The sequence below is a fragment of the Galeopterus variegatus genome, unplaced genomic scaffold (assembly GCF_000696425.1).
Source record: "Galeopterus variegatus unplaced genomic scaffold, G_variegatus-3.0.2 Scaffold1194, whole genome shotgun sequence".
Classification (NCBI taxonomy): Eukaryota; Metazoa; Chordata; class Mammalia; order Dermoptera; family Cynocephalidae; genus Galeopterus; species Galeopterus variegatus.
This window is the reverse complement of record NW_007727305.1, coordinates 21,242-37,640: the sequence shown is the minus strand read 5'-3', so window position 1 is coordinate 37,640 and position 16,399 is coordinate 21,242. Positions and strand designations below refer to the sequence as shown.

At 40.2% G+C, this 16,399-nt stretch overlaps 1 protein-coding gene across 1 annotated transcript in view; it reads right to left on the bottom strand.

The window, feature by feature from the left end:
• Positions 1-16,399, bottom strand: part of SFMBT2 (Scm-like with four mbt domains 2) — a gene marked incomplete at its 5' end in the record, with an annotated part of 147,036 nt that overhangs the window by 111,130 nt on the left and 19,507 nt on the right. The window contains 4 exons of the mRNA XM_008575467.1: positions 2,314-2,411; positions 9,027-9,273; positions 10,951-11,039; positions 11,581-11,698. Of these exons, the coding sequence (XP_008573689.1) occupies positions 2,314-2,411; positions 9,027-9,273; positions 10,951-11,039; positions 11,581-11,698 (552 nt within the window). The remainder of the gene's footprint in view (positions 1-2,313; positions 2,412-9,026; positions 9,274-10,950; positions 11,040-11,580; positions 11,699-16,399) is intronic.

The following is a 16,399-nucleotide window of genomic DNA, read 5'->3' as shown; positions in this document are numbered from 1 at the left end:
AAACTCTCACAGGAAGGAATTAAAGTCAGGGAAGAAGGTAATTATGTTTTTGAAAATATAAAACTATTAAACCCTTGAATCAGGTCAACAGCACAGAATAGCCTTTTGCAAAGAAGAGCTGCTCAATAAATGTTTAATTAATTAGTTAATTTTTATTTAGAAACACATTAGGATTATTAATGTTCATACCCTTCAAGTTGTAGTATTCATAGTTCTAAATAGTAAGTCTGCATATCCAATTAATCTGTAACTACATTAGCTCCAAATTTTTAAATTCAATGAGTTAAAGACCTATGTCCATTCAAGAATTAGTTCATTTATCTGACAAATACTTATTGAGTATTTATTGAGTTTTTAAGGTCAAGAAATTATGTTTCCAACAATGAACAAGAAAGACAAGGTCCTTGCCTTACTGGAGCTTCAAAGTTAGGTAAAAGAGAGGGATATCACACAAGGAATGCACAATGGTTAAGTGTAAGTCTGATGCAACAGGATGCTGTAAAGGCCCCTGACAGAGGCCCACGCTCATCTGGGCAGGATTGAGGCCGGGGTGCAGGGAAGGTTTCCTCTAGAGAATTTATATTTGAGTTTGAACAATTTGTAGGAATTTAACAGAGAGATTGAAGCAGGCACAAAGGACATCTGAAGAACATAAAAATAGCCAGCGTGGAAGCAACTGGAACACCGAGGAGGAAACGGCTCTACGAGAGACTGCAAGGCGAAGCTTGGTGAGATCACACCAGGCTTGGCGCGTCTGGGGAGGATGTGGCAGCTTTATCTTACCCTGGAGTCCTAACTACATGATTTTTAAAAACAACAGTGCTAGGTTGAGTTGGCAGACTAAAAACCCACATTACTTTAAATGTGGTAAAGAGATTTTTTTTTTTTTTTAAGAAAAGACAATCTCAGCAGCAACAAAGGTATGGAAGCTAAGAAAGCATGATTTTTAAAAACAACAGTGCTAGGTTGAGTTGGCAGATTAAAAACCCACATTACTTTAAATGTGGTAAAGAGATTTTTTTTTTTTTTTTAAGAAAAGACAATCTCAGCAGCAACAAAGGTATGGAAGCTAAGAAAGCTAATTTACCATATTCAGCTAATTTAACGCATTCAGCAAAGCCAAATCCCAAGCCTTCAGCAGAAAAGCTGAGAACCAGCTCAATTAATACTGCAGAATCTTTGGAAGGCTCAGAAACTAGGAACACCAGATGTGGCTGGAACTGGAGGTGAACAGGAGCTCATAAAATAAGTGTGGATAAGATATTCTGACCTCTCCCAGTCTTCCCTGCAGAGGACTACTGTTCATCTAGGACAGCAGGCCCCAAGTACAGCAAAAATCATCACTAGGCTAAATGACAGAACATAATTATATAGCTAAGTTTCAGAAGAAGTCTTAACACGTCCAATTTTACAAACGGGGAAGTGCTGAACAAAAAGGCTGATGATTTGCTTTTATTACTTAAAATTCTAAGTGGGGACCCGGGGTGTGAATAAAATCCGAGAAGCCCACACCCCAGCCAAAGCCTTCAACACTTGCTACGTGCGTTGTAGCAAATGCCATTTCACAATTTCATCCTCCCCAGGACACTTCCACTCCACTGCAGGTATCCACTCCTCGTATCCAACAAGTAAGTTGACGTGGGTCAAATCTGACGTCCAACCGAGGGTTGTCCTAGGAGACTATCAGTGTGGAACAGTCTTCCTACATATTCCAGTTGCAAATAAGAAAGATCTGTTTATGGTCTCCTCTGGCCTACCTGGACTATTCTTGCCCAGAATGTAATATTGCATTTCACACAAGTTTGAAGCACAGTTTTACAAGTGTTAAGAACTCAGCCATCCCTTGCAATTGAGGTATGTGTCACAAGCTCTTCATCTCGGTATGAGCACCTGGGAAGTCCTGGTGCCTAGCAGATAGTCAGGACGACTTTCTTGAACCATCAAGAAAACTGAACCACCAAGAGAAGCATCATTTTCTATCATTTTTTACTAAACCAATGGCAAAATTTGATTTGCTATATTTTCTTTTGTTTCTTTCGTGAGAGGTGAGGGGGTGAAGATGAGATTTCTATAATAATACATTACGGAGAAAAACAGTAAACCTATAAAATTTTAATCAGTATCTCATAATATGAGTATTTATGAAGATTATAAAAACATGGCAAAATAGAACAGACAAAATTTTAAACATTTAAAAAGGAAACTAGCTGAGAACGTAGTTTTTCAAACAGTGCAAAAGGATTTGATATAGAAAACTTTTTAAACAGTTCATGCTTGAAAGAGTAGATGAATTGCTAAGATTCAACATCTTACCTTAAATACTTCCATTGGAAGAGGAAACTTTGCAGCATCAATAAGGGATTTTTCCAGAGCACATTTCCATTCAGAGGCCATCTTCAAAGGATAGATTTCTGTATCAACAGCAAACCACACAAGGGTTTAAGGACTACAGTGTTCTGCTGGGTGGTTCTTTCTTGAATTTTATCTTCCCAGGCTTTCTTAATACCTCACCACGCTCAGTAACCCTAAGAGTTCACACCCTGCCTGCTGTAAACAACCAACCTGCTAAAGGGATTTTCTGAAATTTAATAGCAACCTGGGATTCTGCTACCAGAAATGAAGACTAAAACGTCATAGGGCTCCTCTTCAGGGAACATTTGCATGCATTTGGTTGGCTTTCTGTGAGTAATTTAATGGTATAATCACATTAGCAAAACCTTCAGTCATCGAATGCCCCAAATTCCATGTATCACCTAGGAAGCAACACCCACTGATGAGGAACTTACTATCTGATACATTTCTAAACTACAAATGACTCTCGTCTGGCATTTGTAGTTATTACAACATATTTTTCACTAAATCTCTAAGCTCTCATATGCTAAAAATAGTCCATGTAAGTCAGAAAATTATAAAAAAGTAAATTAAAATTTACCAAGTTTAATATTTACACTTGAAATGTTGCTAACACACATGTTGCCTGTATTTTTCCCCAGGTGGTGGCGGGAGAGAGATTTACAGAGAGAGGTTACATAGCCTAAATGCAAAATTAAAAGAAGAAAGTGTTGAGCACTGTTTTTACCTATTGCTGATACTGCAGGGGAATTTTATGGCCTGATCTCAACAGATTTAAGACCTTATTCAAAATAGGATTTGCAGAAGCACTCACCAAAAGTAGATATGTTTATACCTGCACTATATCAACCCAGGCTACTTCAGACAGACACCAAGATATGAATACGAATTTAAGCACAGTTAAAAGGCAACATTAAACCTTTGGGGCTATATTTTTAATTTCTTGCATGTCTGTTTTTTAACATGGGGCCATATATTTTAATCTGTATAGCGTCTGAACTGTCCTTGGGCTTTAAGCCCCTCTGTTTTGGCAGTTTGTTTAATCTTTTTGGGACATCATTATGGGAAGTGTAAGATGCCACCAGAACTAGCCCCATGATCAACACATAGCCCACTATATTGTTAGTCACACAACAGGTCATTTCTGAAAAAATATCTGCCACTTCTGTATATTTATAATCCTTTCTAGCATTTCACGTATGCTCTTCTATCCCTGGGGGTATTTGTTTTTTTATTCCAATATGGCATTTCTATGTCAGAACAAAAATAGAATATGATTCTTCTTAGCAGTATCTAACATATTTGGGGGCACATAGTGAGGCCTCAATAAACACTTCTGCAGAGACTAAATGAACGGTTCCTTTGAACTCCACAGGTAAGAATGGGGACAGTTCAGGACTCTAGGAGCAAAGCCCAGAGGACACTAATGCAGCAGACCAGAGGGGTCAGGAGAGAGACGTGAACAAATGGACTTTTCCAGCCATCTGGAAGGAGGCAGACAGGGAGTTCCACCCTGGTGTGGCAAGAAAAGGACCAACCCAAGAAAAACGATTGGTATTTCCAAAGTCAAGCCCAAAGAAAGGGTCTGAAGACACAAAGGGTTAAAAGAAAAAAACAAACAAACAGACAAACAGCCTGCCCTTGACTCTCTAGCTCTGTAATCAGACTAGTTCTTCCCTTGACTGTGACCTCTGAGTGAGAGGGTGGGAGCCCCCGGGACAGAGAAGAGGGTAAAAGAGCAGCTAAAAAAAATTTACTCAAGGCCAGTAGGAATGAAAATCCAATATGGCCAGGGTTGGATCAAAACTAGAGAGAACTCAGCAAGGTGACGTACAGACCTCAGCAGGGGTGTCAAGGCCCTCTGAGCCGCCTCAAACATATTGGCACAGGCTCACTGACCGCCACATCATCCCCACAAAGCTGACCCCATCCACACTAGAGACAAATGGAACAGGAAGCTGGTCCCAGGTGATTTCTGCCTCTGTCCTACCACCTGAAGATTCTATGTCTTCTTTCTGAGGATATTAAATCCTAAAACAGAATCTCACCCTGTTGCAAGGCAGCCTTGTCTTCCGAACAGGCAAGACTCAACTGAGGGCTGTGAGTTCTGCTCACCCATAGCGTCCCCATGCACATCCCATGGGACGGAGGCACTCTGGTTACACTGGCAAGTTTATGGACAGTAAATAGCGCCATTAAAAGAACATAAGACATTTCCTTAAAATGACTGTGATCACGTGATTTAATGGAGTGCATCACGTCAATTTCTGTTTGTGGGGAAGTCAATTAAAACATGTCCTGATTCATCTGAAACCAGAAGCCCACAAGAAAATGGGTTGCCCTCCCTTCCTGCAAGTGTTTGGTGGGCTGCTTCATAACAAGTGCTGCAGGAAGCAGGAACACATAAAATGAACACATAAAATAATCACAAATAAACGAAGGCCTTGAGGGGTAATCCTTTCTTTTGTGATGCCTCCCCCCAAACCTCCATTCCTCCCTTCTCTACCACGTCCTCAATAGTGAGGAAAGACTAATCTGTAGTTGAAAAGTGTTATGGACTGAATGCTTGTATCCTCCCCAAATTCCCATGTTGAAGCCCTAACCCCTAATGTGATGGCATTTTAGAGAAGGGGCCTCTGGAAGGTGATTAGAGTTAGATGAGGCCATGTGGGTGGAGCCCTCAAGATGAGATTAGTGTCCTTATAAGAAGAGACATCAGAGCTCTCTCTTGATCCACCACATGAGGACACCGTGAGAAGGCAGCAGTCTGTAAACCAGGAAGAGGGCCCTCACCAGACCTTGACCATCCTGCAACCCTGATCTTGGACTTCCATCTTCCGGAACTGTGAGAAAATCAATGCCTGTTGTTGAAGCCCCAGCCTTTGTTCTGACAACACAGCAGCCTGATACAGAAAGCAATGACCCTTTTGGACTAAGAAACAGTTCAGGTGGCAGGAAGCACTTAAATGAGATTCAGAAACTTCCTGACGCCAGGAACTATCTAAAACAAGAATCTTTTTTTAAAAAAAGGCTGAAAGAAGGATTTTGAAGGGAAAAAAACTCTAGAAATACAGAAGAAAAAAAAAACCTCAAAAAGTTTAAGCTAGTTTCTGCAAGAACATCTAAAAGTCTTGCTTTCCAAACATTCAGAAACAAGAAAGCAGATGGGGCCTCCTAAATGACCCCTTACCTTAATGACCTACTTAAACTTCTTCGAAAACCACCTCAAAAAGTTTAAGCTAGTTTCTGCAAGAACATCTAAAAGTCTTGCTTTCCAAACATTCAGAAACAAGAAACAGATGGGGCCTCCTAAATGACCCCTTACCTTAATGACCTACTTAAACTTCTTCGAAAACCAAAGTATAACCGTCTTACTCTGATCACACCCTGAATCCCTAGACAATGCCATCACATGATATTACACCATCAGCAGCCTGGTAAATGTATAATTATCCCCATTTTACAGGGTGAGGAGGCTTCTTTTACTCTTTCCTCACCTCCCCACCCCAAGCACCAGAATGTTATTTTCTCTGATTTGGCCAGAAATGAAAAGGCTCCATAGGTCTATGTTTCTCACAGGTGGACCGTATAAAACCCAGTCCCTTTTCCTGGAGTTTTTGAAGATCAACTTCCTAGCTACTTTCTATTATCTCTACTTGAATAGTTAAAAGATACTGTGTCCTTTAAAAAGTAAAAAGACTAAGTAAAACTAAAGGAAGAGTTATGATTATTTTTTACGATAGTGGTGATGTTGGAGGGCGCACAGTGGGGAATGTCGTAAGAGGAGGGATGAGGTCATGACGTACACCCACAGCATCTACACCACCCTCCAGCTCCAGTCCTCACCATCAGCTAATGATGAACACTTTTCATTGATTTAACAGTGTTTGGGAATAAGAACGTTAGCGTAATACTTTCTATGCGAGTCTGAGCTTCTATTCCCAACTATAATTCAGTTAAGGAAAGGGTGCTGCCATGTACATGGTATAAGTCACACTGGAACTTGAAATTCATTTACACAAATCCAAAGTATCTAGTTCTGCTGCCATGTATAAAGCATGGGTAATAACTGCCTGTCTTCCCAGGGGTGGTGTTCCACCCAATGACAACAGAATCTTGTAACTACAGTATCCGAGGAACCAAAAGTCACATTTTAAGTGTCTTTTCACCTTCTATTTTCTTCTCCCTGTACATAATCTTTCTTGCCAACAATTTAAATATTGGGGAAGTACGTTCTAGATGAATGTCTTTTCCAAATTCTTTAGTGACCCCCACAAATTCTTCAGTGAAATGGACAACTCACATCCAGAAAATTCTAACTCAACTGAATACAATGTATTTTTGTATTCTAAAGACATCAAATTACCTAAAGAAGGAGAGAGCTCATAAGCACACATTTCCTTCGTTTCTACAGGGACATATACTCACAAGCAAAAAGAATGGGATGAGTCCCAGTTTCAAAGGAAAGAACCATTACAGAGAACATAAGAAGCTACTAATAATCCTTTGCTTTGCTATAAATTTTTACCCTGGCAAGTATATGTCTCTCCTAGAATTTATAAAGCAATTAGATTACTAAGCTGAGATTTATACACCCAACTTTCTTCACAAAGTAAATTTTTCCTGCTAGGTTATGAATCCCAAGGCAAACCCAAGCTTAAATCTTTTCTCACGATGCTGACAGGCCCCACGTTTGTCATCATAGTCCAAAATTACTCAGGGTATAAATGGATTTCTTGGCTGCTTCTCAAAGTTTTGACAACAATAATACTAATAAAATACTATGTTACAAGTCTATATGCCTGTCAAATTTAACACAAATGCAAACACATGGGATATAGAACCTGGAAGTTTTTTCAATTAAAGCCCCCAGTAACAGAAAAGGTAAATAACTCTTCACCTTCATGAACTCAACTAACACTGGCAAGTAATATGGGAGGAAAATTCTCTGATGATTTTAATAAAGCAAACAGCCAAGTTCCAAATATGAGGGGGTCTTCAAAAAGTTTGTGGAAGGATTCACATTATCTTAATTCTATTCTTCCATGAGCTTTTTGAAGTACTTCGTATACCTGTAAAACTGACCAGAATGAGGATGAGCAATGTCTGAAAGAAGATGAGTATTTTCTTCCTTGACATCTTTAATTCCCCAAGAATCCAAGGGAAGCAGGGGAGGAAGGGGAGGTAGGGGAGGATGGGGAGGTAGGGGAGGTAGGGGAGGTAGGGGAGGATGGGGAGGAGAGGGGGGATGGACAAGGCCCGGGAATATGGAACTACTGCTGGGTGACCTTGGACACATAGCTTAACCCCAGTCTCAATTTTCTCTACTGTGAAATGAAATTCACACCAAACACGTAGCACTTTTTTGGAATCAAAACAAACACAACAGATGTAAAATCACCTGGCACATAGTAAACATTCAGGAATGATTATTTTGTAAATACTGAGATTTTTGACTAGTTAAGTATGTCAGACAGCATAATGCACTGTTCTAATTAAGCTTGTGCAAAGTCATTTGATAGCACATTTGAAGCCAACTAAAATCAATGATGTGTCAGGAAGAAAAGCATAATGATTTTCTCAGTGCTATTCCTGGTCAGAATGGATTATATAATGAAAAGCATGTGGTTTGGGTATTCAGATAGGTGAATATGGATGGAGGGATGGAAGGAGGGAGGGAAGGAGGAAGAGAGGGATGGGTGGATGGGTGGATGGGTGAGTGGGTGGATGGGTGAGTGGGTGGATGGGTGGGTGGATGGGTGGATGGGTGAGTGGGTGGATGGGTGGACGGGTGAGCGGGTGAGTGGGTGAATGGGTGGACGGGTGAGTGGGTGAATGGGTGGACGGGTGAGTGGATGGATGGGTGGACAGGTGAGTGGATGGATGGGTGGACAGGTGAGTGGGTGAATGGGTGGACAGGTGAGTGGGTGAATGGGTGGATAGGTGAGTGGATGGATGGGTGGATAGGTGAGTGGATGGATGGGTGGATAGGTGAGTGGATGGATGGGTGGATGTGAATGGACATGGATGGATGGATGGATGGGTGGATGGATGGATGGATGGATGGTTGGATGGTTGGTTGGTTGTTGGTTGGTTGGGTGAGGGGGTAAACGGGTGGATAGGTAGTTGGGTGAGTGGGTGGATAGATGAACGGATGAAGAAACATGGATGGAAGTGGATGGCTATGGATGAATAGGATGGACAGATGGATAAATGGATGGGTAGATGGACAGATGAATATGGATATGAATATGAAAATGGATAGGGATATGATGAATGGATGGATGGACAGATAGACGATAGACAGATGAATGGAAATTTTGGAGCCTACTTGCAGAAGTATCGAAATCCCTAAAGAAAAAAGTGGAGAATATGCCCAAGTCTCTATCTAATGTGTCTTTCATTTCTGAACCAGTAACTCCAGAGGAACTAGGTCAACCTCCCTAAGGCCTTCAACATCACTTTCTCCTCTGAGAACACTACTGATTGAGGTCTTGGTTTTCTTCTCTATAGAATGTATCATGTACAGAATGTACCAAAGTTAAGATGCTTAACATTCACATATGCAGATGTAAAAGATACCACAGAACTAATAAATTTTCCAATGACACATCCGGGAAAATATCACATCTTTATCTAAAATACTCGACAGCAGCAAAAGCTTTGACCCTTACCTGAAGGTGGGTCCATTCTGTATTTATTCTCTTGACACCAACCAACTGGTCGAAGTCTGTAATCCAAGTAAAACAACCACTGGTCATAGGATTCAGTGTCCTCCAATCCCACATAGCGAAGTCGTAATCTTCCTCCAACATTTTCAATCACACTAACTATCCAGTACTGAAAAGGGTTCTGAGAATCCTGAAGTTCTATTAAGGAATCAACTGTAATGAGGTCTATAGGGCCTTTCCCTCGCAGAGGCTGTTTAAACAGAAGCAAAACTCCTTATTTTAAACTTTATTTTAAGGTTCTCATGGAAACAGATGACAGTAGAAGATAATATTTTTTCACACCATCATCCAAGCTACTGGCAAACAGTCTGGCGTCTCCCTCCACCCCCATCCTCTGCACCGCCAGCGACCACCCCCTGCCCTTTCCTCCTTCACACACATCCATATACCCAATTCTGTATCAACAACAAAAATCACAAGAAAATAGAAAACAATGGTTTGTGCTAAGTTCTCACCAAACAAATCACCCTTCCCAGATAAAATTGCATTTGTTGGAAATTAGTATGCTTTTAAGAAGAGTTATACCCAAATTTGCCTGGAGCTAGAACACGTGGTCACAAAATATCTACTTTTCCAGTAGACACATATATCTAACAAGGGGCTATAAATTCATATCATGACTCTTCAATGGACATTCACCTTACCATGGCCACTACTCTAATAATTAAATGCTCGCATACTTTGATTATGTGAGCATAGCATAAATATGTGTAGATGACATGTCTGACACACATTAATGATCAGTTAAATTAGGCTATTATGTAAAATGATTTGTACACTTTACCCAATAATTGATTCAGAGAATATATAATTACCACCCCTTCTAAGAAACCCTCTTAGCAAATGTTGGCATATGAAAAGGGTGTTTGTTCAGCCAGCCTTGTGGACAAGTATGTTTTAAAAAATTAACATGGTAAGACAATTTGTCCCTTTGAAAGAGAGAACAACCGTGATTTTGATTTGTTAACCCAACAAATAAAATAGTTGCTATTAAGATACATAACAAATACATCCAGCAAAATCTTCATGAAACAAAACCCATTAACTGTATATTAGACAGTGGTGCTCGGAAGTTACAATATCATTTACGGGAAGAGGGAAAGTAAGGTTAACAGAATAATGATACTGTCAAAATCCACACCTTATTCCTCATTATTCATTAAGTTTTCCCTGTTTTAGGGGCACTCTCAAAAAACCGATTTGGTAATTCAATAATTATTTATGGCATAGTACCTTTCTCTTCTGGTTCTATTTTATATGTAAATATTAAAATGTTTCATCATAAAATGCTCTTCTAATAAGTGATCAAGATTTCAGGTTAAACTTATTTTTTCTTCAGTACCTTAAAATTGCCTTTACTACATTTAAATATGGTCAGCCATTTCTCCTCTTGTTTTTACAATTATTAGCTAACACATGTGTGTTCAAATCTTGGGGTTAAGTATCTGAAACAGAATATTTAACAGAGCCATTTATCAACGTGCTCCAAGAGATATTAGTGCACATATACACTTAGTTTTCACCTATCTAAAACAGTTATTCACAGGATTTTATTTATGTTCACTAATATGAGAGAGAAGCTTAAACTTACAGAATAGAAAAATTTCCTAAGATTATTATTTAAAAGTGCATTCATATAAATTTTCCACTTATCGATTACATCACAGGGGAAGACTGATTAAAGTCATTCCAATCAGTCACCTAAGTAATTCAGGACAAAACAGGAAATCAGGCTATTTGGATGGAGATATCTGCGTGCACACGTGTATCTGTGGAAGGATATATGCAAAGGTGCCGTTCATTAGGTCTGGGCTCACGTAACTGGGATGCTTCAGAGACATAAGAGATGTATAACAACAATACATACACCTTCCAGTAGGTTGGCAGGTGCTGTCCGCGAACCAGTCAAATCACGTATGAGAAATTCTGTCCAGTCTGTGTACTTCTCTTTGATTGCTGGAAAGACAAAGGAGAAAAAAAAAACACATCAACACAGAAGTGAAGTATCAAATAGAGCTGACTGGTTAGCTCAGAGGGTTAGAGCACAGCCTTATAACACCAAGGTCATGGGTTCAGATCCCCACACTGGCCAGCCACCAAAGCCACCATCAAACTTAAAATCACAGCAGTTTTCTGTATGTAGTTATTTCAATATTTTTGCTTTATTTTAAGCACCAGGCTTCAGTAAATACTAAAATTGAGATAAAGTAGTTGACTGCATACCTACCATGCGCCTGGCATCAAGGAGATTGCAGAATTTAAGGTCCCAAAGTCTTACAACCTATTTAGAAACTTCTTAGAAACAACATAGAACATATTACAAAGCATACAATTCAGGAGGTTCCAAAAAGACAGAGATCAATGAAGGCTAGCAGAATCAGAGAAGTTTTAAAATAAAACCAGGCCTTGAATTATATAAAAGGTTTAAGCAAGCAGACAAAGAAGGATTTGCAAGCAAAGAGAAATGGAATGAAGGAGAAAGGGAGAAAGAAAGTACCATAATCAGCCAGAATAAGGCACAGTCCGAGCACACAGGAATAAAACTCTAGACAGCCCAGAAGGTCAATGCAGATGTCTGACAAACAGGAAATCTCTGCATAAAATGAATCAGGCGACTGTATAAAGGTTTGAATGGAAGCAAAAGAGTTTAAAAACAGGGAAACTGAGGCTGCTGCAGTTATCTAAGTAGAAAAAGTGGCAGGTCCCAAAATAGGGGGAGAGTACTGTGAACAATGAAGGAATGCATGTGGGACATCTTTTGCAAAAGAACTCAGACCCTGGAGGCCAACATTCTACACATGCTTAGAACCCAAGACCCAAGAAAAACGTACCTTCTCGGCAAGTCTCACAAGCCGCATAAATGCAAAGGCTCCCCTAGGCTTACACCCACATCCCTGAGCGGCCTGAGCCTTCCCAGGACAGCAAGAGATTTGCAAAGCCAGCAAAAGTGGGAGCAAAACATTTGTCCTGGAATCCCAGCAGCGTATACCGTAACTCTGACCTTCATGTACATGGACAGCTGGCAGCATGTGAGTGGCCTAGGATTCATCCAGCACTCAGCTCAGCCTCTGGAAAACGTCCAAGACTCAAGTGGCTTGTACATTGTTTAGGTTCTTCAAAGGCTCAATGCAACCATTTCAAGCTCAAACCTAAAGGAACGGAGTTACTAGAAAAGGGAAGTTGGCCATGCGGGTGTGAGGCAGATTTGGGCTCCAAGGTAGGTTCTGCTACTGCTGAATACATGACTTTGAATGACTTTCTCGATTTCTCTTAGGTTCTTTCCTCATCAGTAAAAGGGTGCTAATAGCATTTTGCTAGGAGGAGTGCTGTAAGTCTTAAAGAAGCAGCGTGTATAAATAAACATAACCATACCTAGCACACACTAAGCAAATAATAAATATCAGCTCCTGTTCTATTATAAGCACGTATTAACTTATTATATATATTCCCACAAGTTATTTATTACATGGTCCCACAAGTTCCAGATTAAAACTTCCAACAAGTTTTGGCAGAACCTGCTACTTCGATCGTCGGTGTGTCCTAGTCAATATCCACCAACTGCCCAAGGATGATCGGAACACAGAGGGAAAAGCCGACACAGAAGGCAGTCAGGCAAACAAGGTTGGAAAGTCGAGTTTTACCTAGAGTAGCAATGTCCTCACCCCTGCCCCACTTCTAAAAAAGAACAACTCATCCATTCAGCCTCTTTTATCACTAGATTTTTTTTTTCCAAATCAAATAACACCTTTCTTATTTTGCACACACATACGCACTTGGAAAAACACATATTTGAGACAAAAACTGTGTTCCTGTGCTCTCTTCCATCACTAGCAAATGTAGTAGTCCTCTTCAAGGCTACATCCTTTTTAAAAATTAGCCCTCATGCATGGTCACTGAGACCAAAAGCAAAGATCAGTTGATTAAAATTTTTATTCACCTTATGCTTTACAAAGATCTTTCGTTTATCTGTTTTGATTCTCCTGACAATCCTATGGGGTGGTTGTTCCTAACTAACTCTTGCCCAGGTTCATAGATAAAACTAGGGACTGAGCCAGCCTCAAACCCCTAAGTGTTCAGGAACCAATCTTACATGGAGTCTTTCCACTAAAATCTATAATTCTCCAAAGCATTTTCAAACAGATAAATCCATAATTTAAATTGTTGTCACGACAGGGATAACATGAAAATGATTGTCTGAATAAAGGTTTTAAGATTAGGACAAATCACATACAACTAAAATATCCAGTAAGCATATACTTCATGTCTCATTACAAAAGAACAATTATCATAATCAAGCAATAACTGGCCCTGCACTTAACAGAATTCATGTCTTTATCCACTATGAGAAGAAAGTTCGATTTTCCACTTACAGGTTCTTTCTGAGTGAGTCCTAAGTTCCAGAGCTCTGTAACAGTCCCCTCTTACGTTTCTGCACAAGACTCTGAAGTGACCTTTTAAGTATCACAGAATATCTAGATAAATGGCTCTCCACAGAAAATATATCTTTAAAGCTGTAAAAGTACACACATCATCTTAGGTTAACAATTGGAAAGGAAACAGTTCTCAGGAATTTTGCTAATTTTAAAAGAAAAACTGTTTCAGTCGACATTCAGTTCTCAAAGCGCTAAATTCTCAAACATACGCTAACCTGTATCATAAAATAAATGTTGTCATAAATTAACTAAAGTGTAACAAATCTACAATTCCCAGTCCATGGACTTATTTTAAACAATATTCAATCAGTTACATTCTGATAGATATGCTCCCTAGCTTGGCTTAATTATTACACAGTTTATTCATAAACCATAACCTCATCTGTACCTGGTAAATGTATATAATTGTACACTGTCAATTTACAGTTAGAAAAAAGTGATATTTTTAAAATTCTAGTACAATAATAATCCCTTACAATTCATTATAACAGAAGGGGATCAGCATTGTTCCACGTGTCCACTTAAACTTCTACCTAGAAATTTTTAAACTATAAATTTTTATTCTGTATGACAGCTCTCTTCAAAGACTCAAAATCAGAGGACTGAACATAAGAACAATCTCTCTCAAATGTAAACCAAATCCCTGCCCTACAACCATCATCTTTTTCTCTAAATTGAGGAAATGATCCACGGAAAACCCACGACCTGTCCTGCACCTAACTACTACATCAAAGGTGAACTCCATGGCAGAAGGAAATGACTAGGAGAAAAAAATCTGCCATTTCAGGTAGAGAAAAGTTTACCCACAACTTGATAATCACTGTCCCAGGTTTCCAATTTATAAAGAGAAACTCGTAGAAATCCATGAGAAGCATAAAGCCAGGCTCTTTTTACCACGGTCTTGGGAACATTTTTTCAAGGTTCTATGCAGTTACAATATTATACAAACATTCAACTTCACCTTCTGTAAAATCCACTACGTCCCACTGATGCCCCACTTTGAGGAGGAACCCGCCCACACCGCACTTAAGGAAGCAATCATGACTCGAGTTTCAGAAAAAGAAAACACATACATACTTTTTGTGAGGTCACTCAGAGATGGCCAAATCCCGCGACAGCTTTCCTAGGATGAGAAAGCTATAAAAAGAGTCCCATATAAAAGGCAGAATGTCATCATTGCTTATTCAGAATTTGGGGAAACACCACAAATGTTGGATTTTGAGCCCCATCAAGCGCATGTCAACGTAGAGAGTCCAGTGATGTGTCATCTCCAGTGGAGACTGGTCTCAAACTGCCCACTCAGGTGGACTGTGAACCATGAGACCCATGTTGGGATGAGGAGGATGAACAATGTCACCCCACACTCCTCAGTTCTTTCACGTTACCAGTCACACAGACAGGTCCTCTGAAATTGCAAGCCACGTCACGCCTTCCTGTTCATTTGCGAGATGGGCACTGGTATGGGTCAAATGGTTTGAAACTTAATCTCCACTGTAACAGTGATAAGAGGGTGGGAAATCCTATCATGGTAACTGAAAGGTGGAGTCTTTAAGAGGGGATTCGACTATGAGGACTGGGCCCTCATGAGTGGACTGATCCATTGAAGGTTTCTGGGGTTGTCATGGGCGTGGTTCTGATGGATTCATAAGGAGAGTGAGCAGGTCAGCTCTTTCTTCCTCTGCCCATTTTCACCATGTGACACCCTGCATTGCTCTAGAGTCAACACCAAGAACAAAGCCTTCACCTGATGTGCCCGCAGACCTTGGACTTCCCACCCTCCAAAATCGTAAGAAATAAACATGATATCTTCATAATTTACCCAGTTTCAGGTATTCTTTTATAAGCAACAGAAACAGACTAACACAGGGAGAACAGTTAAAATGAAGAGAAAGGACATCTTCCTCAGACTCTAGAGAACAGAAAAGGAGTTTCAGTCATATCCCTACATTCTCGAGTTTAAAACAAGCAGAGGGTTTTTGTTGTTCTTTCTGGGCAACAGTCAACCCTTTGAATTTGTTTTGTGGGTAACAGTCTTAGTGTGCAACAGTTTTTTCTTGCTCTTTGGTGGGTCCCTCCTTCTAGAACTTTCTTCTCAACAGATGCCATTTTCAAAACCAGTCATTATGGCAGTTAGAGGTTCTCCTCTTACTCCCTGGGTCCTCTCTAATTATGGGTTGTTCTGTCGTTTCTTCATCTCCATCCTTCTCTCTTACACCAGAGGCTGACCTGGAGTGTCTGGTGGATCCTTGTCACACATCAACCTTAAATTTGAGACAACAGAAAACCTGCAAGGGAGACCTGGGTCCTGGAGCAGAGGTTTGTGACTCACAGAGCAGGTATCAGGGTATAACTCCCCTTCTATGAAACTAACTTCCAAACTAGCATCATGCTTCTCCCCAGGTAACACTGCCAATTTCTTCAAAGATCAGCCTGGGGGATAAACATCTCATTCCTAGTCCTCGGTTGTGCAATAGGGTGGGGTCTAGGAGGGGGAAGAGGGTCCATGAAGTATTCTGACTACGAGCATCCCATTAAACCCTGTGATGTTCAGCCCCACACGGGACTCCCTCCCCACCTGGCATTCAAAGTCCCCAGCTGCAGCTCCCACAAGAGTTTAGCAGTCACCAAGCCATGATCAGCTTTCAGGCTGCCAAAACATTTTGAAATTTCTTTTCTATACTGGTCTCCCTTCAATACTTTGGGTTGTTGGTCTATGTATTTTTCATTGCTTTACTAAAATCATGCTAATGGGGTCTCTGCAGGAGAAAGAGATAGTAAGAGTGCTCAATCCACTGAAACTCCTCTGACCTCACAAGAGAAGTGGGCCTTTACAACAAGATGTTAGGCAGCAGCCTTTGACTTATCAGGAAAGGATTTTTTTAT